The 24,371-nt window shown below is 35.5% G+C and overlaps 1 protein-coding gene and 2 long non-coding RNA genes across 3 annotated transcripts; 2 read left to right on the forward strand and 1 right to left on the reverse strand.

Annotated features, from left to right (window-relative positions):
* Window positions 1-778: 778 nt before the first annotated feature.
* Window positions 779-2,692, reverse strand: LOC142241342 (PRKR-interacting protein 1 homolog). Its single transcript, XM_075313100.1, has 2 exons — window positions 2,450-2,692; window positions 779-2,176 (listed from the first exon to the last, which is right to left on the reverse strand). Exons 1-2 carry the CDS (start codon window positions 2,585-2,587, stop codon window positions 1,661-1,663), a joined length of 654 nt encoding a protein of 217 aa, XP_075169215.1. The 5' UTR covers window positions 2,588-2,692; the 3' UTR covers window positions 779-1,660.
* A 13,381-nt stretch (window positions 2,693-16,073) lies between these two features.
* LOC142241390 (uncharacterized) lies at window positions 16,074-16,599 on the forward strand. Its single transcript, XR_012723609.1, has 2 exons — window positions 16,074-16,329; window positions 16,397-16,599. It is a non-coding gene; the product is annotated as an uncharacterized LOC142241390 (long non-coding RNA).
* A 6,148-nt stretch (window positions 16,600-22,747) lies between these two features.
* On the forward strand, window positions 22,748-23,238 carry LOC142237417 (uncharacterized). Its single transcript, XR_012722482.1, has 2 exons — window positions 22,748-22,986; window positions 23,055-23,238. It is a non-coding gene; the product is annotated as an uncharacterized LOC142237417 (long non-coding RNA).
* The last annotated feature ends 1,133 nt before the right edge of the window (window positions 23,239-24,371 follow it).

Consider the following 24,371-nt stretch of genomic DNA (forward strand, 5'->3'; position numbering starts at 1 on the left):
AATTCACTTATTAGCCAATTGATTTTGTAGAAGTGATAGATGAAGTACACTCTATTTTCAATAAGAACTAGGATTTGTTGGAGAAAGCGGACAGTTTTTACAAAAATCAATAGCAAGCACAACTCTTATGAATTTGCATGCCGTGCGTGAGCGTTAGTGAAATTCAAATCGGTTCGTGTGTATATGTTAGAGATGGGCATGGCATGGGCTCATGGCAACGGCGTGAGTGTGCGTGATTAACAAACCCAAATGTCGTGCGTGAGTCACGAAAATAATATCTTCGTGAGTGTGCGTGAGTAAAGATTTACGCTCACGAAAAAATTCAACTCACCAACATAAAACGCTTAAGAGTTAAATTCATTTGCAATTTTAGTGACACCTTGGATGTGAAGAGTGTAATAACGCTCTCGATTTTAATAATGCTCATGTTTTCAGACATGTCGCCAAGGCAAATTACTCCAAAAATTGTTCGTGAGCACGATATTTTTCGTGAGTCATGGACATTTTCGTGCGTGAGTGTGCGCGAGTACAAATTTTCGTTTCGTGAGTGTGCGTGAGTCCGACCAAACAATATCGTGCGTGTGTGTCCGTAACATTTTTCCGTCGTGAGTGTGCGTGTATAAATTATTACTCACGTGCATGTCCTCAGTCGCGACAATTATTTGGAATCGTTAGTGAAGCTGAGTCTTTAAAAGTAGGTCGTGCCTGATTACGGCTTTTCAATTCGTGAATGTGCGTGAGTATGAGTCCCTACTACACATAGCATTCGGAAAAATAATTTTGGCGCAAAAAACGATTTATTGAAACATAACATAAACAAAATAAACTTTTCATCGCAATGGTACTTTTTATCAAAGATTATAGAAGAGGAAGATGGGAGATGGGAGATTGGCTACTGAGCACATCAAACCATTTACCACATTAGTTTAATACTCGAACCAAACGCGTATACGACAATTATTGACATAGCATTAAAATGCAAATAAAAAGAAATTAAGTGCACGAAATAAATTTCCATAAAGGGGAAAATGTAATTTATTTTGTTGTTGGCTAAAATTTAGCATTGTTTCATTAAGAAAATTAAATTTTTCATTTAAAAAATAAAAACGAAAAACAACTAAAAGATTACAAACATGTATTGAACTAACATGGTAAATGCAACATTTGGTATGACGCATGCCAATTTCATATCTTCCTCAAGTTTATTGTCTTTGCTTTTTATTTCGTTAGGAACAAATCTACTTTAGCACAAGTTGTTAAAAATAAACCAAATTTTGTTTGAGTGTAGGAGAAGGAATTTCAAATCGAATATGTCAATTAAAAAATTCGGCGGAAAAGCCTAGTTTTCGGATATCGACATCTGAAAATCGGTATTTTCCTTTATATTTTTCTTAATTCTGACAGCAATTTTTCATGAAATGAATAAAATTCCGTTTTTTTTTGCGTATTTGGTAAAAATAGTACATTTTAAGCAGAAAATATTAAGAAAAATTTTGTCGGAAGAGCGTAGTTTTCGAGATACCGGCCCTTAAAAATTAATATAGGTCTTTCCGCCAAAAAGTGGTATATAACATTTTGTGTTTAGAATCGAAAAGTATACACGCTGGCCAAAAATTGGAGCAATCGGACCACTTGTACTAAAGTAGATTTAAGCCTTTCGTTAATCTGATTTCACATCTTCCTCCTTTGTATTATCTGTATTATTTGATTCTGTGGTGTCAGATTCCTTAGGTGATTCCACTTGTTGATTTAAATCAGGTACGATGTCTGTTGAATCAGTTTTTGATGTAGTCGATATTATTTCATCTTCGCACTCACTGGACGATTCATCATCATTATTGACCTCTTTGATTTCCTCTGATAGTTTTCGTTGTTTAGGTTGTTTTGCTTTTAGTTTCTTTTTTAGTCGCTTTGCTCTCTTTTTTGCTGTTTTTTCTTCAGCTTGTCTTCGATTTTCTTCCAATTTCAGTTGGTACTCTTCATCGAGTTGTTCTTGTACGCTTTTGTTTTGTATCATTTTTTGTCTGGCATATTCCTTACGACGTAGGTGCCTATAAACGTGAAATTCTCCAGAACCCGCCCCGGCACTTGAACCCATTACATTTCGTACAAACGATGGGACACTTTGCATGTAATCCTTTTCTTTCCGTTGATCTGGTATGATTATAGGTTTTTCCTAGAAAAGGAGGGAAGGATATTTGCTAAGCAATATTCTATCACATAATTAGAATTATTTTATAAAATATTGTAAATGCCAATGAACCCTGAAACAAAAATCAATTTTGAAATTTTGCTAGCTCTAGTTTTCTTCGCTTCGATGGTATTAGCTCATGTCAGTACTTGTACTTTATTTATTGTGCTCGGAAGCTGTTAACAATCCAGAGTTTCAGATACTAGTTGAGAAACAACCTAAAGCAAAATCGGGTTTGTACATTTAATCATTACTTACAGGATTCTTCATAAGCTTTTCTAGTTTCAACCTTTGCAAATCTATTGCAGATTTTACTATTGGTCTTGGCTTTTCTCCACTTTTGTCTTCGCTGTCCTTTTTTTCAGGCTCTTTAACCAAATTTTTGATGAGAGACATTTCCCAGTAGTATTTGTTGTTACCCAGTTACTTCCGTAAAAGAATTGCTTGTATTTTTAAATTTGTATCTGCTTGGTATTTTCTTTATTTGTTTATTTTCCTTAGGGAGAGTGTTGCCATATCGGGATTTCCCTAAATCCAGGGATTTTTCATTGACATGGAGAATTTTTAAGGTTAAACTCTACCCAACCCAATAAACACAAACGTTTGAAAAATGCTAAATTTCAACAATTTTTCAAACTTTTTTTCAAAGGATTACGGTAATATTCAAGTTGAGAAATCGTTGAGAAAATCGCGTTCTCAACAAAAAACAGACATTACCCTCAACAGTGAAATTCAACACATTAGCAATTATATCAAGTGTTATCCTCAAATTGAAATGCATCGCTACTCAATAATTTGTCAAACAATTTTCGATGCGAGTTCAAATTCAAAATTAACATCGTTGCAAATACTTTTCAACCTAAATTTGTATGAATGATATCCCCACTTCAAATAGAAAGTCAAAGCCAAAATTCTATGAATTTTGTATAATTTATTCATTTTCATCAAAATAAAATATATAATAATACACTACACTACATAATACACTACAATACCAATTGATAAATAATAATCTTATTAAACATATCAACAAATAAGAACAAAAAAAAAACAAACAAACAACAAAACTTTAAATATCTTAAACATTATTAGTAAACACTTTTGCATTGATAATTCGATTTCCTTCCTTTTGGTTCCTTCCTTTTATTAACATGCGAGCAATTTGAAATTAGGAACGTACTGGACCGCGTGTGAGAATTGATTTTCAGCAGAAGGAATTCACAAACTATCCATTTTAAACTGATAATAGCATATGAATTAAACTGACGATGTGATGCACATTTTCATCCAGAAGTTGTTGATTTCAACAATTTGTTGTTTTTAACCATTTTAATTGGTTGCACTTGTAATGTTTCTGGGAACTTTTTCTTGTCGATAAGCCACTCAATTTTCATTGGTCAGCTTCTTATTGTTTGCAAGAATGTAGCATCCAAAGATTTTAGTTTTCTGCAAAGAGATTTAAATTTAGTGACTTCTTTAAAGTGTTGATTTAATTTTTCGTATTGACGTACCAATTATTATAAACTATTTGAAGCAGTTCCAGTTAATTGTCCACCATTTTTTCATTGGTCAGCTTTTTAATGTTTTCAAGAACGTAGAATCCATAATTTTAGTTTTCTGCAAAGAGATATACATTTAGTGACTTCCTTAAAGTTTTATTTCATTTTTTATTTTCACTTACCTATTTTTATAAACTATTTGGTTATTTGTCTAAAATTTTCCATTTTTTTATTTCTTGCAATTGACCACGAACTTCGTTGCACAAATAAGTATTGAAAACCACATGGGTTTTTCGTTGCATTTTAGGGTAGTGTTTTGTCAAAGTTTTCTCATATCATCTTCAACACCTTTTCAAAGATTTCGTCAACATTTTGGCAAATTGGAAGTAATTCGCAAACAATTTGAAGATGTATTGAAGATGAGCTATTTCAAGTCAAGTTGAATTTATGTTGAAAATTATATTTACCCTCAAACTGAAAAGTTGTTGCATTTGAAAAACGCTCATTCTGTGTTTATTGGGAATAAACACAGGGTGAGCGTTTTTCAAATGGAATAACTTTTCAGTTTGAGGGTAAATGTAATTTTCAATATAAATTCAACTTGACTTGAAACAGCTCATCTTCAATACATCTTCAAATTGGTTGCGAATTACATTCAATTTGCCAAAATGTTGACGAAATCATTGAAAAGGCGTTGAAGATAATATGAGAAAACTTTGACAAAACACTACCCTAAAAATGCAACGCAAAACCATGTGGTTTTTAATACTTCTTTGTGCAACGGAGTTCGTGGTCAAGTGGAAGAAATAAAAAAAAAAGAAAATTTTAGACAAATAACTTAATTTGCTCCAAGTAGTTTATAATAATAGGTAAGTGAAAATAAAAAATGAAATAAAATTTTAAGGAAGTTACTAAATGTATATCTCTTTGCCGAAAACTAAAATAATGGATTCTACGTTCTTGAAAACATTAAAAAGCTGACCGATGAAAAAATGTTGGACAATTAACTGGAACTGTTTCAAATAGTTTATAATAATTGGTAAGTCAATATGAAAAATTAAATCAACATTTTAGTGAAGTCAATAATTTAAATATTTTTGCAGAAAACTAAAATCTTTGGATGCTACATTCTTGCAAACATTATGAAGCTGGCTGATGAAAAATGAATGGCTTATCAGAAAAAGTTTCCAGAAAGATTTCAAAGTGCAACCAATTAAAATTGTTAAAAACTTGATATTATTCCATATCATTAACTTCTGGATGAAAATGTGCATCACATCGTCAGTTTAATTTGCATCCTATTATCAGCTTATAATGGATATTATGTGAATTCCTTCTGCTGGAAGTTTATGCTAACATGCGGTCCATCACGTTCCTAATTTCAAATTGCCCGCATATTAATTAATTTCAATGCAGTTTTATGACACAAATCGAATCATCTATGCAAAAGTGTTCACAAATAATGTTTAAGATATTTAAAGTTTTGTTCTTATTTGTTGATATGTTTAATAATATATTTATTTTTCAATTAGTTTTAGGGCTGTTTTCTTTTAGCACTGGATATCCTAAGCAGTCACGGACTAAAAGAAAACACAGTACACGTTTATCCAGGACATCTCGAATAATATGCAACACTGTCATCAGCTGTTTAAAAACAATCACAGAAAATAAGTGAAATGTTGCGTTTTTAATGTATGAAATGCTTTAAGGCCGGTACTATGTTCATTCTTGCGAAAAATTTTTATGGAAACCATTTTTTCGCACATAGAAAGCGGCGTTTTTTTAGGTAGCTTGGAGCGCTATTTTACAGGGAGCGATATTGGATTAAGTTGGTGGTTGTTGCTTGTTTTTACAAAATAACATTTTATTTTTCCTTGGGCAATTGATCTGCTATTCCTTTGATCCTTTGTATAGTTTCGGAACAAAAATATGGTCCGCGTTTGATTTATAAACACGCACAAATAGTTTTTAATAAATAAATTATTTCTTAATTCACATTGCAAATGGCGCCGTGCTATAAACGTCAGTTTTTCAACACGAAAAAACAAAGTATCACAAATGGAAAAAATTTCGCAAATTTTTCGCATTTTTTGATTTTGTATGGAGTTTCAACGCGAAAACCGAACAGAGTACCGGCCTTTAGTAATAAATATTTACTGCTGCGATTATTTATGCCACTGTATCATTTAAAATTGTTATTTTTCGATAAATTAGTCACAATAAAGTGCTATTGTGAATCGAAGAAGCGTCACTTTATCAAAATACAATCTGGCAACATCGGCGCGACTTGCACTGATGAGATGTTCTCGATAGAACTCCAGTGCAACGATGTTCTGGATAGCCCATACAAATGTTGCATCCAGTGCTAAAAGAAAACAGCCCTATTGTAGTGCATTGTGTAGTGTAGTGTATTATAATATATTTTATTTTGACGAAAATGAGTAAATTATACAAAGTTCATAGAATTTTGGCTTTGACTTTCAATTAGAAGTGGCGATATCATTTATACAAATTTTGGTTGAAAAGTATTTGGAACAATGTTAATTTTTAATTTGACTCGCATCGAAAATTGTTTGAGAAATTGTTGAGTAGCGATGCATTTCAATTTGAGGATAACACTTGAGAAATTATTGCTATTGTATCGAATTTTACTGTTGATGGTAATGTCTGTTTTTTGTTGAGAACACGATTTTCTCAACAATTTCTCAACTTGAATATTACCGTAATCCTTTGAAAAAATGGTTGAAAAATTGTTGAAATTTAGCATTTTTCAAACGTTTGTGTTTATTGGGTATTTAATGCGCTTTACAGACTATCAGTTCAGCGTTGCCATAACGAAAATTTATTTTGGACCAAATTTTTTCCAAAATCTGACCAAAATTTTCTCCAGCGGAACAAATTTCCAATTTCGAAGAAAATACTTTAAAAAGTATTATATTATTGTACATAGTGCTTTTATTAAAAAAGTTAAGTAAACCAGAAAGGAATGATATAGTTTAGCGGTTGTTATAGGCATAAGCGTAGGAAGGCTTCTGGGGAGGGGGCTTAGACCCCCCCCCCAGAAAAATTTTAGCCCCCCCCAGAATTTGAAAACATATTTACGATTTTACATTTTTCTAAAAATTAAACAAGTAAATACAACCGCACAAAGTTCCGCTAAAGACTTTCATGCACAATCGAATTACTTTGGTTGTGGTAGAAGTTGCCGATGGCAATGTTTGAAATCTGATATTTATAAAATAAATCTGTGGTTGAACTTTTGATTTAGTTGAATAACTAAAGCTCCTTTATTATTTTGTTTAGTCTGGTTTACTCAATTTAATTAAAAAAATAGTAAATCATAAATTAATATCTTAATAATGCTGCAAAAAAGCGTAGTCAAAAAAGAAGTGAAAATGTTCTTTTTGGGTCCGGAAGTGGTGCAAAATTGGCGGAGAAGCGATGAATGTAATATGAAATTGTCATAGAACGAATGTCCACCGTTTCAACAGCCGTTGCAATGAATTTGCATCACTTCTTAATGTGTTATCCGAATTCAGTGTTTTGAATGTGAATTAAAAAATTTTGTTATATTTTCCCAAATAATTCATTTTTACATTTTTTATGATTTTTAATGCATTCTAACGCTTGTTTGAAACGTTTTCCCTCGAATATTTTCAAAAATTCTATAAAAATTTCTATAATGAATTTAGCATTTTTGTGGCAAAATTTGAATAATTTGTTATCCGAATTCAGTGTTTTGAATGTGAATTAAAAAATTTTGTTATATTTTTCCAAATAATTCATTTTTATATTTTTTATGGTTTTTAATGCATTCTAACGCTTGTTTGAAACGTTTTCCCTCGAATATTTTCAAAAATTCAAAAAAAAAAATCTATAATGAATTTAGCATTTTTGTGGCAAAATTTGAATAATTTGTACCATTTTATTTATTCTTACTTTTTTTTAAAGAGAACAAAAAATTACGCATTAAAATATGAAAAAAATGAAGTAAAAAACTTCCTGTGTAGTTAAAATAATTAACTTCTTTGTGAGGACATTTTTGGAAGAGCTTTTAAAGTTGTGCCTTTAGAACAACTCCCAATTTTTTTGCTGGGAAAAGTGTGGAACTACTTTTGGTTGTTTTATTATAAATTAATTGTCGAGTTATTTTGATGCCTATATTGTTATTCATTTTTATGAAATAAAACATTAATTGAACCTATAAGTTCAGTCTATAAATTTTCAGCTAGGGGGCTATAGCCCCCCCTAGGAAAATTGTCTAGCTACGCTAATGGTTATAGGAATCATGGTTGTCGAAATTCAATATTACAAAAAGTTGACTTAAACTTTTGACTTAAGCGGACCTTAGACGGTCGGATAAACACTCCGACAGAGGTTCGTCTATTTGTTGTGTGTTCGTTCAAGTTTTGCCCTTACACTGCACGAACAAATGTTATGACAACATGAAAAAATAAGAAGAAGCATAAACAAACAATGAAGTTGTACGAAGATTTATGGGTGAAACCATTTTTTACTGAAAAAATGGAAGAAAATAATAAAAAAAATCCTGGTATATGTGTCAAAACAATGATTCCTGAAGTAATCCACATTTAATATATTACTAAATTACTTGATGAATTTCAAAATACTTGTCGCCTGGTTTCCCATTGATTGGAAGTGGAATTTTTCCACGTTTTTGCCACAATACTGGTTTATATTTATATATTTCTTTAATTTTCAACCAGAATTGGCGATCCATCATTAATTTCATTTCAGAAATGCCTGTTTTTAATGTAAAAATAAATTTGTCTTTGATAATGTTTGTCGAATATCCCCTTACACTCAATGATTTGTACCACCCAACCAGAAAAAATCAAAGTTGTTTTGATTTTATGCCAACACGTTCCCGCGACAGCCGAACACGACCTTATACTATCGGATTTGTCGCCGCAACATGTTGTGTCGCAGGGTTTATCCGACCGTATAAGGTGCCCTTTAGAGATGGTTAAAGACAACAACAGTCACGATTTTACTTCTAGGGAGATTATAATAGTTTTCCGAATTTTCATCCAATTTGCTGTTGTGTTTGCATCCATAATTTCATGCGGTCCATATTCTCATATAAAGGGTGATTTGTTAAGAGCTTGATAACTTTTTTAAAAAAAAAACGCATAAAATTTGCAAAATCTCATCGGTTCTTTATTTGAAACGTTAGATTGGCCCATGACATTTACTTTTTGAAGATAATTTCATTTAAATGTTGACCGCGGCTGCGTCTTAGGTGGTCCATTCGGAAAGTCCAATTTTGGGCAACTTTTTCGAGCATTTCGGCCGGAATAGCCCGAATTTCTTCGGAAATGTTGTCTTCCAAAGCTGGAATAGTTGCTGGCTTATTTCTGTAGACTTTAGACTTGACGTAGCCCCACAAAAAATAGTCTAAAGGCGTCAAATCGCATGATCTTGGTGGCCAACTTACCGGTCCATTTCTTGAGATGAATTGTTCTCCGAAGTTGTCCCTCAAAATGGCCATAGAATCGCGAGCTGTGTGGCATGTAGCGCCATCTTGTTGAAACCACATGTCAACCAAGTTCAGTTCTTCCATTTTTGGCAACAAAAAGTTTGTTAGCATCGAACGATAGCGATCGCCATTCACCGTAACGTTGCGTCCAACAGCATCTTTAAAAAAATACGGTCCAATGATTCCACCAGCGTACAAACCACACCAAACAGTGCATTTTTCGGGATGCATGGGCAGTTCTTGAACGGCTTCTGGTTGCTCTTCACTCCAAATGCGGCAATTTTGCTTATTTACGTAGCCATTCAACCAGAAATGAGCCTCATCGCTGAACAAAATTTGTCGATAAAAAAGCGGATTTTCTGCCAACTTTTCTAGGGCCCATTCACTGAAAATTCGACGTTGTGGCTCGTTAGTAAGTCTATTCATGATGAAATGTCAAAGCATACTGAGCATCTTTCTCTTTGACACCATGTCTGAAATCCCACGTGATCTGTCAAATACTAATGCATGAAAATCCTAACCTCAAAAGAATCACCCTTTAGCTCAATCGTACTATTCTTTTTTTTTGCGCACATTCGAGTATAGGGCTAAAATTGTCCAAAAAGATGTAAAACCTGTCCCAAGACCTAAAACACGAAATTTTCATTCGATTTTCTGTGATTGAAATAGTATCTAATCGCACACTGAAAAAAACATTGATGATTGGTTCCAAAGATTTTGTCTGTACTATAATGATTTTAGTATTGATTATCAGCCAAAGAAGCGGAGAATTGAAGTAACATAAGGACACATTTACGTTACAATACACTTGTAAATTTGAGATTTGCGTACTTGATTCTAGGAAACAAATTTTATTAATTATTCCAGCTGTTTGCTTCATGTGCTATTATGTCTATTAAAAACGTCTGAACCACTACTTAAATTTTCAAATTAAGACTCGACTACAAGTGAAAATTGTTTTATGTTTCAAGTAAGAAACGACTTAAATTAAAGTGTTAAAAATATCTCCGACTTTTGGACTAGGAAACAAACTTTATATCAGAAAAATGAGTCTTCAGCCGCACGTCAATATTTTTTTCAGTGCATAGATACTATAGGCTACGTGACAAAAATTTTAAATACTTCAAAAAATTTATAAATTTGACCAAATGAAAATGGGCTAAATTCCGTTTGGCCCGACCATCGGACCAAATCTAAAAATTAGAAATCTTTTGGACCAATTTTGGTCTGATCGGCCCAAAATGGCAACGCTGTATCAGTTATTCCGGACGGAATGTCGGTGTTTGTAAAGAATCTTACAGTGTGTCGGGTCGATACGACTTGTCGGCGATGACTAAATAATCGGTAAATGTGTTATCGATCCCATAAACATGTAGCAGTATCGATTATGCCTTCGGACTTAACTTATAATGTGCACAGTATAGATATGTTCGACACGAGCACTGTCGTCCGGAATAACTGATAATCTGTAAGGGCCATTTTCATGTAGCTCCGTTAGGCTTTAACTGCCAGTTAACAGAAAGTAAATTGCAAATATTTTCTCTCCGATTAACTTTAACTGAAAAATTTTCGTCAGTTAAGTTCCTAACTGGCCTATGGAATATAAAGGCAAGATGACAGCTTCGTCTATAATACGGTTTAAAAGTTGGTTAGTTCAAGCAACACTAACGGAGCTTTATGAAAATGGGGGTAAAGCGCATAAGTTAACGTTTTCCAGGTCCGCCAGTAATCTAAAGGTTGAATTAAGGTGGAATTACATACCATGCGATCATGCGTGCGTACGTTGTACTCGAATGCGTTGACGAATACGATTCTTCAATTGAATTACACAGCATGCGTCGGAATACCAATGAATTTGCTGATTACATTCCTTGCCTCTGCGCTTCTTGTTATGTTTTTGGATTCCACACACTTTTTAATGTATAGGACTTTATGTATTTTAAATTCAATCAATAATTTTTAGTCAATATTTTAAATTGTTTTTCGTTTCTTGATTTGTTTACATGTTGTTTAATGTTGTCAGCGCACCCGACGCATTGAAAAGTTAAAAGTTCGTCAACTTTATGCGTCATATGCATACGTTACTTTTGTCGTGTGACTCAAACAATTGTAGTTATAACATTTTAACTTTTTTTGACAAAAGCATATAACGTACGCACGCATGACCGCATGGTATGTAATTCCACCTTTACACACCATGCGTCAATCCGTGCGTTGATGGAAGGGTTGATATTTTCTGTTTGTGGCAGACTATTCGAGCTTTTGATTTCAAAGAGAAATTTCAACTCTTCAATCATCGGACGAATTTAACGCATTGAACGAATGGTATGTCATTTTACCTTAAAGCTATGTGCTCCTAAAATTCGCTTACGCCTTAAGGCCGGTACTCTGTTCGGTTTTCGCGTTGAAACTCCATACAAAACCAAAAAATGCGAAAAACTAGCGAAATTTTTTCCATTTGTGGTACTTTGTTTTTTCGAGTTGAAAAAATGAAGTTTATAGCATGGCGCCATTTGCAATGTGAATTAAGAAATAATTTATTTATTAAAACTATTTGTGTTTGTTTATAACGCAAACACGGATCATATTTTTGTTCCGAAAATATACAAAGGATCAAAGGAGTAGCAGATCAATTGCCCAAGGAAAAATAAAATGTTTATTTTTTAATAGCAAGCAGCAACCACCAACATAATTGAATATCGCTTCCTGTTAAAAAGCGCTCCCTGCTACCTAAATAAACACCGCTTTCTATGTGCGAAATAATGGTTTCTATAATTTTTTTTCGCAAGAATGAACATAAAAAGCAGGACACTCACACAAGAGGTGTTTATTGATTCCTGTTCCTCCACATCATGACAGCTTATACAATAGTCATTATACTTCGCACCTATAGTTTTTGCAAATTCTCCTATCAGGCAGCGACCCGTTATAGCAGATATCAGGAGTGCTATCTGACGCCTTGAGAACACTATCATATCTAGTGTACGGTTTAAGTTTAAATGGGGCCATATTTGCTTGGTGTCGTTACAACCCTTGCAATTCTCCCATGGAATATTGGCCATCATAACAGCCTTCTCACGCAGTAAGAGCTTGCAGGTCGCCAGAGGCATATCAACAGATTCTAGTTCCCCTGGAATATGTAAGGTAGTTCCTAGCCTTGCTAACTCATCTGCTTTGCAGTTCCCCGGTATGTTCCTATGGCCAGGCAGCCATATTAGGTGAATATTCTACTGCTCAGCCATCTCATTGAGAGATTAGAGTTTCAAACTTTTTGTCGAAAAGTGGTTTTGCCAGGATGTAATCCACTACGTTAGGCACATCTGGCATTACTTTGAAGACCGAAATGTGACCGTACATTTTTTCCGACCACAGCGATATCTCGCGCAACCGCACAGCCGTTGTTGCAGCTGACTGTTTGGCCAAAATGTCTAAAGGCAATAGATGCAGCATGACATTAAGGGAGTCTGTTCCTGTCTTACTAAATGCGCCATACGCTGAACTTAATCTAAAAAAGTCGGTTTCTGAAGTGCCGGCCACCAGACTACTACACCATATAGCATTATAGGTCTAACTACTGCCGTGTATAGCCAATGCACAATTTTTGGTTTTAGTCCCCACTTTTCCCCTATTGCCTTTTTGCACGAGTACAAAGCTACCGTGGCTTTTCTCGCCCTTTCTTCAATATTAAGCCTAAAATGGAGCTTCCTGTCCAAAATAACGCCAAGGTATTTTGCACACTCCCAAAGGGAATTTCAATACCCCCTAAGGAAATGGGCTTAACCGTGGGAGTTTTGCGATCTTTGCAGTACATGACTAGTTCTGTCTTTGCATGATTTACCCCAAGACCATTATCTTTCGCCCATTTCTCAGTCATCCGAACAGCTCTCTGTATAATATCTCTGATTGTGGATGGGAATTTCCCCTGACTGCTAGCGCCACATCATCTGCGTATGTCACCACTTGTATCCTTTCTTTTTCTAGGGAAACCAGAAGGTTGTTTATAGCAAAATTCCAAAGAAGAGGTGATAGAACTCCTCCTTGGGGAGTGCCTCTGTTCACATACATTTGTATGTTTGCTTGTCCTAGTGTGACTGAAATACGTCTCTTCATTAGAAGTTCGTCTAATGCGCTTTACAGATTATCAGTTATTCCGGACGGAATGTCGGTGTTTGTAAAGAATCTTACAGTGTGTCGGATCGATACGACTTGTCGGCGATTACTAAATAATCGGTAAATGTGTTATCGATCCCATAAACATGCAGCGGTATCGATTATGCCTTCGGACTTAACTTATAATGTGCACAATATATGCGATATGTTCGACACGAGCACTGTCGTCCGGAATAACTGATAGTCTGTAAAGCGCATAACAGCCTAAGTCTACATGGATCAAAATTCAGAGTTGTCAGTCCATTTAATATCGAGCTCGGGTGGACATTATTGAACGCCCCTTCGATGTCTAGAAACGCCACGATTGTGTATTCTTTGACAGATAGTGAGCTTTCAATAAAGCTCACTAGTTCATGTAGTGCGGTCTCAGTAGACCTGCCCTTCGAGTATGCATGCTGTCATTTCAAGAACAAACTAGAATCGATGCTAGTTCTAAGATAAATATCTATCATCCTCTCCAGAGTCTTAAGTAGGAATTATGATAAGCTGATTGGTCGGAAATCCTTCGCATTCGAGTGAGAGGCTTTTCCCGCTTTAAGGCCGGTACTATGTTCATTCTTGCGAAAAAATTTTATGGAAACCATTATTTCGCACATAGAAAGCGGTGTTTTTTTAGGTAGCTTGGAGCGCTATTTTACAGGGAGCGATATTGGATTAAGTTGGTGGTTGTTGCTTGTTTTTACAAAATAACATTTTATTTTTCCTTGGGCAATTGATCTGCTATTCCTTTGATCCTTTGTATAGTTTCGGAACAAAAATATGGTCCGCGTTTGATTTATAAACCCGCACAAATAGTTTTTAATAAATAAATTATTTCTTAATTCACATTGCAAATGGCGCCGTGCTATAAACGTCAGTTTTTCAACACGAAAAAACAAAGTATTACAAATGGAAAAAATTTCGCAAATTTTTCGCATTTTTTGATTTTGTATGGAGTTTCAACGCGAAAACCGAACAGAGTACCGGCCTTTAGGTATGAAAACGACTTTTGATTCCCTCCACTTTCGTGGAATATATGCTAAGTTGATACATCCTATATATATCGCCGACAACCAGGGGATAATTCTTTCAGCCACTGCTTGTAATTCCATCAGGTCCGGGGGATTTGAATGGTCCAAAGCTATTTAAAGCCCATTTTATTCTAGATTCCGATACAATTGCCTCGATAGGAAACGACCGCTGAGCCACTGTGGCATCGCCAGAACCTGGTTCAACCGTCTGATTTCCAGGAAAATGTGTGTCCAATGTTTTAATGAAACCTGGAGCGGAGTTGGTGGATGCTAGCACCTTCCGTAGTATGGAAGCCTCCGACGTATTCTCAATACTGCTACAGTAATCATCCCAAGAGTTTTGTTGAGACCTTCTCAGTTCTCGTTTATATGCTCTCAGATTCATCTTGTATGTGTCCCAATCCTCCGGAGCTCTTGTGGACTTTGCTTTGTTAAAGAGCTTCATGCAGGATTTCCCCATATTACTTAACTCCTTGGCTTTCCTCTAGGGCAAGCAACTTTCATTTCCGGGATCATCAAATTGAACGATTCCCTATACCTATTCCAATCAACTTTCCTAACATTTGGCAGAAATATGGTCTTTGAAGTACGAACAGCCAATCTGAAACTGATGTAGCGATGATCTGAGAAGCTATGTTCCCTCAAAACTTGCCACTCATTCAGTTCCGGAGAGGTCAACATGACGTCCAAAACCTCTTGCCTGTTTCTGGTGACGAAGGTTGGTGCATCTCCCTTATTGCAAACTACCAGGTTAGTACGCAAAATAAACTATATTAGCGACTCTCCCCTTGCATTAGTATCACTACTTCCCCAAATACTATGATTTGCATCGCATCCCATAATGGGTTTTGTCTTTGTTTTTAGTAACTCCTCAACTAAGGTCTTAACGGCACAGGGTGGCATCTCCCTGTGCCGTAGCCAGTCTAGAGATATCCATGCATTTGGATATCTCTAGACTGGCTACGACAGTGTCTGCAATGCTCAATGAAGGAAGCAGAAACAAGTTTAGTTCGTTTTTAGCAAATATACATGCTCGATTTATATCGTTACCGGTATTATGCAAAAGTTTGAAACCCGGAGTGCTTAATTCACAGGTCTTGTTTTTATATATGTATGGTTCTTGAATAATGCGCTTTACAGACTATCAGTTATTCCGGACGACAGTGCTCGTGTCGAACATATCCCATATGTTGTGCACATCATAAGTTAAGTCCGAAGGCATAATCGATACTGCTGCATGTTTATGGGATCGACAACACATTTACCGATTATTTAGTCATCGCCGACAAGTCGCATCGAGCCGACACACTGCAAGATTCCTTACAAACACCGACATTCCGTCCGTAATAACTGATAGTCTGTAAAGCGCATAAGAACTATATCTATGTCTCCTTTCATCAGGATAACTTTTAAGGCAGCACAAGTGGCCTTACAATGGTGAAGATTTATCTGGAGGAACCGTAGAACCATCCAAATTTTCAATCACCGTCACATCAGCCGCTTCAATTGAGTCATCAAGGGCTTCCTCTTCACAGATCTCATAAGATTTTCGCTATAGTCTGCAGTTTTTATGTCTCCTTCGGCTTCGCTAGGATATTTTTTCACTGCTGACTCTACCGGAGGCTTGTCCGTTTCGGAATCCTTTGGCTGATCGCTTTTGTATACCTTCATATGGATATCATGAAAGTCATAACATACCCTGCCAGCATTTCAAAGTTCCATTTCATCCTCATCGCTACCACAGACTCGTAAATGTCACCACAACCATCGCGAACTGTGATGGGGGAAGCATATCAAAAAGTACAAAATGTACATGAAAGTATTTTGCCATCACTACTTTTACAAAAGCCATTTTATTTTTTGTGAAACGCCAAGCGCAACCAGCTTGTTATACTTTATTTAAATAAAAACGAAAATAAAGTTCTGAAAACATAGATTTTATGCTTAAAATTGTGAAAGGTATATTGGTGAACAATTTTTGATTTTCCAAATGGAATAAAGTGATTGTTTTTCAAATATTTTACAGACACGCTGCCTCCATCGAATAAAAACACTGGCTGATAGACGCTGCAACATGTAACTCGCTACTTGTAACTCTACATCATCATTAATGCAAAAAATTATGTTAAATGTGATGTGATAGTGGTATAAATGTTATATTTTTAAGAATTTGTAAATGATTAATCAAATTAATAAATATCTAAACAAACGTGTTTTACTCGACCACAATGATTCTTTTACCACTATCTTAAAATGTGCTTTTTCTGATTGTTTGGAGGGTCTCTTATTGGCGTCGTTCTAAATTGATCTATAAAGGCACCTAATAAGTGCACTCATGCGAAACCTTTTTGTAGTAACTCGGCGTGGTACAACTTCTCAATAGTGACGGCGCTTTTCCGACGAGTTTTTGATATCGTATATGATTGTTCTCGACGTACTGGGGATTCTCAGAAGCGCCCCCAAATTCAAAAAATGTTGGCAGGGTACACGTCCTTGGGTCTGGCCTAGATGTGGCAACGATTCTATGTTTAATATAAACACCGCATGTCGGCGCTTGGAAGATCTGGGTTACATTCTTTTATTCTCTCAAGTATTGACACAGGATCATGAGGGTTTGCCGGTATCCATGCATGTGCTCTAGGTTTAGCCGGTATGTCTTTTTTATCGACTAAAGGCCTGGTTATGCATCCAAAAACGGAACGTAAGCGTAGCGTGGCGTGTCAGCGGTTTGTTTTTGCTATTATTGTACGACACCCGTACAAACGATTACCCAACTTTTCCACAACGTAGACGTGTCGTATGATTCAGAAAAAACAAAAGTTGGCGTGTCGTTGTCATATCAGCTGATCGAAAAAAAACTAGCGTCATCAATTGAAAGAAGAGGGAAAAAGTTATTTAGTGAAAATAAAGTTAATTAAAACATAAAACTGGGCTGTGTTCGTTTAAAATGGATGAAGAGAAGTAATATTATGCGTGCAATCGCATGAATGTATTTATAATAAATTCTGTGCAGAATACCGACTTCCCGAAAAAAAGCAACTGCCTGGAAAAGAATTGCGGAAGACATGCAACTTCCTGGTAAGAATTTTTTTCATTTGCACCATTTGTCTTTAAGCTATGGTATGTGTTGCAGAGGACGTTTGCATAAAGAGGTGGACAAGCCTTCCAGGGAAAAGCGCCAATCGAATATTCCATCTGGCAGTGGCGCCGTTCGAAAAACACAGTGGCATTTAATGGATGCCATGGAATTTATTGGACCCCATATTGCACCACGACCGTAAGTATATGTAATTTTTAAGAAACCGTACACTATAAGGTGTATTTTTGTTTTTTATTATGCAGGATACGTTACTCCAGCAACATTTGTCGAACTCCTAACTAACTAATATCATTTTTCATACTTTAAAGTATGTTTCGTTATGTGATTTAGTTTTGTGAATCCAATGTACAAAGTAGTATAAAGCTATGTTCGCTTTATTAAGTCTGAAATCTTCAGTGATATTTTTTTTCAATTTCTTACTTATATCTACATGTATAGACAAATAAGAATGAATTAACGCAATAAAAAGAATAAACCATTTGTTTCCAATAAAATTGTATCAATCAAATTACTTTTTTTGAAAAACAGGTATCTAACCTTTTGCGCCTCTTTTTGATAGTTTGTTTATAAGCTATCTGATCAATAGCTACGTTTTTTCAATTAGGCTAATGGCCAAAAAATCATACGTTGCCGTTACGCTACGGCTACGCTACATTTTTAGATGCATAACCAGGCCTTAACTCCAAAGCGGCTCATTCCCAAACTTCACCAATTAGCACCAATGCAGCTTTAAAGCAATCCATAGACCTCTGGTCTGCAAAAGCTATTAACTTATATCGTCCTTGATACCATCCAGCATCTTGCCGTCGAGGACTTGGTCCGGGAAACTTTTTTCGCACCTCTGAGTAGACACCAGACATCGCGTTCTCAACTTCCCCCCCCATTTTTGCCTTGGAATCATACCGTCCAATGCTCCTTTATTAATGATAGCCATCACAAAGCTGTCTTTTGCAACTGATGCGATTTACAGACTATCAGTTATTCCGGACGACAGAGCTCGTGTCGAACATATCCCATATATTGTGCACATTATAAGTTAAGTCCGAAGGCATAATCGATACTGTTGCATGTTTATGGGATCGATAACACATTTACCGATTATTTAGTCATCGCCGACAAGTCGTATCGATCCGACACACTGTAAGATTCTTTACAAACACCGACATTCCGTCCGGAATAACTGATAGTCTGTAAAGCGCATGAGGGAAACGATCTTTGATCCCGTTTAGAGGATGGCAGCTCACCTGGTGATCGTTCCCTTTTTCCATCTTCAAGAATTCCTTGAGCCCATTTTAAGGAATCGATTTTCTTAGTCGACAACGTGCTTGGGTCGACTGATCCTAATTTCTTTAGGATAAACAAAGCATTTTTTCGTTCCTTGAATCTCTTTCGAGAGGGATTGCCTCCTTTTGGCAAAATTTATAAGTTCAGTCGTTACCCGTCCACTGGGCCCTGAAGTTAGCAACCCAGTGGATGACTTTGAATTTCGCTGCATGGTGGTTTATTATTTCCACCACACGTGAAATTCGTAATAAGTTCTTATTACGATGAAATACTCCTCTACTAGAAAACACGTCCATTCAGTTCGACGGTTGAATAATAACATTTTGTTTTGATGCCCAGTACAAATGAAACAATTGTAAAATATAATTCACCAAATAAAGCTTTTAGTTTGTTAACATTTGTTCAGTTTTCGAGCTGAAAACCAGCTTGTTTTCACGGTTATTTTTTTATTTAATTAATTTAGAAATATAAAATTATTTGCAATCAATTCCTCGGATCTTTTCCATCCATTATTTGGCAAGACTTGATCAAAATATAATCATCTTCATAAATATATTTGTACTTTTAATTTAGAGTTTTTTGTGAAAAACCCGAGCATAGTACACACCTTTATTTATGTTCTACAATATAGTAGCGAGCGGCTAGATGTTGGTTGCTTGTTTATTACGGAAATACAACTCCATGTTATACTTTGTTTTATCAAGAAAAACGGATATATATTGAGGTGCATTACAAGCTGCCATGGATTTTTCAAAGACCTTAAAGCCGTTACAAAAGGAAGCGGACTGGCCGATGTGGAAAAGAAAAATTCGAGATATTCTCGACTACCACGAAGGAGCTTTAAGGCCGGTACTCTGTTCGGTTTTCGCGTTGAAACTCCATACAAAACCAAAAAATGCGAAAAATTTGCGAAATTTTTTCCATTTGTGATACTTTGTTTTTTCGTGTTGAAAAACTGACGTTTATAGCACGGCGCCATTTGCAATGTGAATTAAGAAATAATTTATTTATTAAAAACTATTTGTGCGGGTTTATAAATCAAACACGGACCATATTTTTGTTCCGAAACTATACAAGGGATCAAAGGAATAGCAGATCAATTGCCCAAGGAAAAATAAAATGTTATTTTGTAAAAACAAGCAACAACCACCAACTTAATCCAATATCGCTCCCTGTAAAATAGCGCTCCAAGCTACCTAAAAAAACGCCGCTTTCTATGTGCGAAATAATGGTTTCCATAAAAATTTTTCGCAAGAATGAACATAGTACCGGCCTTTAGATGTAATAGATCGAAAGTTATTGAAGCCTATGCCGTTGGCAGAGGATGCAACAGCGGAGCAGAAAAGAATTTTTAAATCCGCATCGGATACGTATAGAAAAGCTAATAGCTACGCAAAATCGTTATTGTTGAGTGCAGTAAGTGATGAGATTTATGAGAAAATTATGGATCAAGAATCTGCAGCTGACACTTGGGATGCGTTGAAGCTACAGTTTGAAGCTCAATCCAAAGATCAGGTATTTAAAATTTGCATAGATTTTTTCCAATTTAATTGGAACCCAAGCCAGGATGTTTCAACGCATATTGCAAAGTTGAAGACATTATGGATGGAGCTGAATAACGGCTTGAGGGCTAGAGAACAAAATGTTTTGCCAGATTTGCTCCTTATATGTAAAATTTTGCAAATTTTGTCCAGCTAATTCGAAACATTTAAATCCAGCTGGATGATGTCAACGAATGAAGAAAAATCCGTTGATGAAATTACTACACAACTATGTATGTTCCAACGTAATTTTGGAAAACACGAAGAAAAGAAGGTGAGTGAAGAAGCTTTAGTAGCAAGATATTCAAAGTTCAAGAAGCCAGAAGACTCTTGTAATTCAACCAAGAAATCGGATACGTGTAACTATTGCAAAAAGAAAGGTCACTGGGTTCGTGATTGTCGCAAATGGTTACGTGAAAAATCAAGAAATGGGGAAGCTAAATCAATGGTGCACGATACTTTGCAAATACTTTGTGATGAAGTTAATGCGGTTCATGGTGATAGTACAGATGATTGGTGGATAGATAATGGTGCCACGCGTCATGTCTGTAACAACCCAACATTTTTCAAGAATATTGACAAGTTCAAGAATCCATGTTTTATAAGAGCAGCAGGAAAAGAAGTTTTGGAGGCAGTTGGTAAAGGAACTATCGTTGTACAGTCCTATAGCAACAACAGAAATATGACAATAGATTTAGAAGATGTCTGGTACGTACCCAATATTTCTCGAAATTTATTTTCAGTACTAGCCGCGCATGACAAACGAAGAAACAGCGAGTTTATGCCCACTCCAACGAAATGCAGTTTTTTGGTAAACAAGAAAGTCTTACTGAATGGTGTCAGAGAAATTGGAGGCTCCTTATACAAAGCAAATATTAAAGCAATATGTGAAAATAAAGATAATGAAGTCAATAGTACAGATGCTGATGACTCTTTATTGCAGCTATATCACCAACGTTGGGGACATCTGGATAAGCGGCATGTACAAAAGTTAATGAAATCCGAACTAAAGATCGAAGTGAAAATGGACAACCATTTATGTGAGCCATGCATTTTTGGCAAGGCACATAGATTACCTTTTGGAAGAAGGGCTGAAGCAACAACACCTGGTGAGTTGATGTCAGCTGATGTATGTAGGCCTTTTGTGGAATCATTTGGCAAAAAGAAATATTTGGTAATATATAAAGATGCATTTACAAAATATCGTTTCGGTTACCTACTAAAACACAAATCAGAAGTGAAGGATACACTTAAGATAGTTCTTAACATAGCAAAGACCCAAGGACACCCCATTAAAGAGTTTCTTACTGACAACGGTGGAGAATTCGACAATCATGATATTCGGAGTATATTGGATCAATATGGTGTTATGCACAGACTCACGGCACCATACACTCCACAACAAAATGGGGGAAGTGAACGAGAAAATCGGACTGTGGTAGAAATTTATCTATTTATATTTTAAATCGTACTGGAAAATCCTCAGTGGATGGTAAAAGTCCTTACGAATTGTGGTTAAAGGCCGGTACTCTATTCGGTTTTCGCGTTGAAACTCCATACAAAACCAAAAAATGCGAAACATTTGCGAAATTTTTTCCATTTGTGATACTTTGTTTTTTCGTGTTGAAAAACTGACGTTTATAGCACGGCGCCATTTGCAATGTGAATTAAGAAATAATTTATTTATTAAAAACTATTTGTGCGGGTTTATAAATCAAACACGGACCATATTTTTGTTCCGAAACTATACAAAGGATCAAAGGAATAGCAGATCAATTGCCCAAGGAAAAATAAAATGTTATTTTGTAAAAACAAGCAACAACCACCAACTTAATCCAATATCGCTCCCTGTAAAATAGCGCTCCAAGCTACCTAAAAAAACGCCGCTTTCTATGTGCGAAATAATGGTTTCTATAAAAATTTTTCGCAAGAATGAACATAGTACCGGCCTTAAATAAGAAACCAAGAATCAAACATTTAAGGATTATAGGATGTGAATGTTTTGTACATATTCCTAATCAAAGAAGGAGTAAAATGGATTGTAAGGTAGTGAAAGGTTACTTAGTTGGATATGATGAAGATGAGCGTTATCGCATATACGTAAAAAACTAAAAACATATTATCAAGAGATGTAAAATTTAATGAAAGTTTATCCAATTGGGAAAACGAAACTGAGAAAAATCAAGATGGCACTGGGAACACACAAATAAAAGAAAATCTTATTAACATAAGATCCGAGAATGGTAATATAGAAAATGAAGATACTTTAGAAGAAAGACTTATAGAAAATGAAGAGTCGGCACAAGAATTTGGAAATATTGATCGTAATCGCATCATAGAGGAAATTCAAAGAGAAGAACGTTGTATTGAAGATACCTTAGGTGAGAATCATACAGAAGATGAAGAAGATGATCCTATATATAACCAAGATGATCCTACCCTGCCAGCATTTCAAAGTTCCATTTCATCCTCATCGCTACCACAGACTCGTTAGTGACACTGCAACAATCGCACACTGTGATAGTATTTTGCCATCACTATTCGCATGAAAGTATGTTGCCATCACTATTGTTACAAGAGCCATTTTATATTTTGTGAAACACCAAGCATAACTAGCTTCTTATAATTTATTTAAATAAAAACGATAATGAAGTGCTGAAAACATAGTTATTTCGCTTAAAATTGTAAAAGGTATATTGGTGAACAATTTTTGACTTTCCAAATGGAATAAAGTGATAGTTTTTTAAATACTTTCCCAGGCACGCTGCCTCCATTGGGAATAAAAGCACTGGCTGATATACAACATGTAACTTGCAACTTGTAACTCAACATCAATCTTTTATTAATGCATAAAAATATGTTAAATGTGATGTGATAGTCGTATAAATGTTATATTTATGAGATTTTATAAATGTTTAATAAAATTAATAAACATCTAAACAATAGTGTATTACTTGACCACAATATTCTTTTACAACTATCTTAAAATGCACTTTGTCTGATTATTTGAAGGGGCTCTTATTGGCGTCCTTCTAAATGTATCCAGAAGGGCACCTAATAATTGCACTCATGCGATACTTTTTTATAGTAACTTGGCGTGGTACAACTTCTCAATAGTGACGGCGCTTTTCCGAGGAGTTTTTGATATCGTATACGACTGTTTTCGACGTAGTGGTGATTCTCAGAAGCGCCCCCAAATTCAAAAAATGTTGGCAGGGTATATATAAAGAACTACAAAATTCCGAACGCGATGGACGAAAGCGCGAATCTAACAAAAGGAATAGAGATCCTAAGGACTATTCTGATGATGAAGAACATATTTTGAAACGTCTAAGAGATCGAACAATAATATCGAACTCAAAATATGCAGATTTCGTTATGATTTCTCAAAAAAATAGAAAGTAATGTAGAAACTCCTCTTACATTTTCTGAAGCAATAAACAGCAAGCAAAGTGCGCAATGGAAATATGCAATGGACTCTGAAATTCAATCTCTTCAAGATAATAAAACATGGGTTTTAGAAAATCTCCCTAAGGGTGCCTATGATGAAACGTTTAGTCCAGTGGCAAAAATTGGAACCATAAGAGCTATTTTAAGTATAGCTGCAACGCAGAACATGCATCTCTCGCAGTTTGATGTCTCAACTGCATTTTTATACGGAGAATTAGAAGAAACCATCTATATGAGACAGCCAGAAGGATATGAAGACGAAAGTAATCGAGTGTGCAAACTTAAGCGAAGCCTCTATGGATTGAAACAGGCACCTAGATGTTGCAATCGCAAATTTGGAAATTATCTCGTAAAACTCGGTTTTAAAGCATGTGAGTCAGATCCTTGTTTGTATATTCGCGAGAAAAACGGGAAGAAAGTTATACTTGTTCTGTATGTAGATGATGGACTGGTAGCTGCTACCCTGCCAACATTTTTTGAATTTGGGGACTCTTTTGAGAATCCCCACTACGTCGAAAACAATCATATACGACATCAAAAACTCGTCGGAAAAGCGCCGTCACTATTGAGAAGTTGTACCACGCCAAGTTACTACAAAAATGTTTCGCATGAGTGTAATTATTAGG

The sequence above is a fragment of the Haematobia irritans genome, chromosome 5 (genome assembly GCF_050003625.1).
Source record: "Haematobia irritans isolate KBUSLIRL chromosome 5, ASM5000362v1, whole genome shotgun sequence".
NCBI lineage: Eukaryota > Metazoa > Arthropoda > Insecta > Diptera > Muscidae > Haematobia > Haematobia irritans.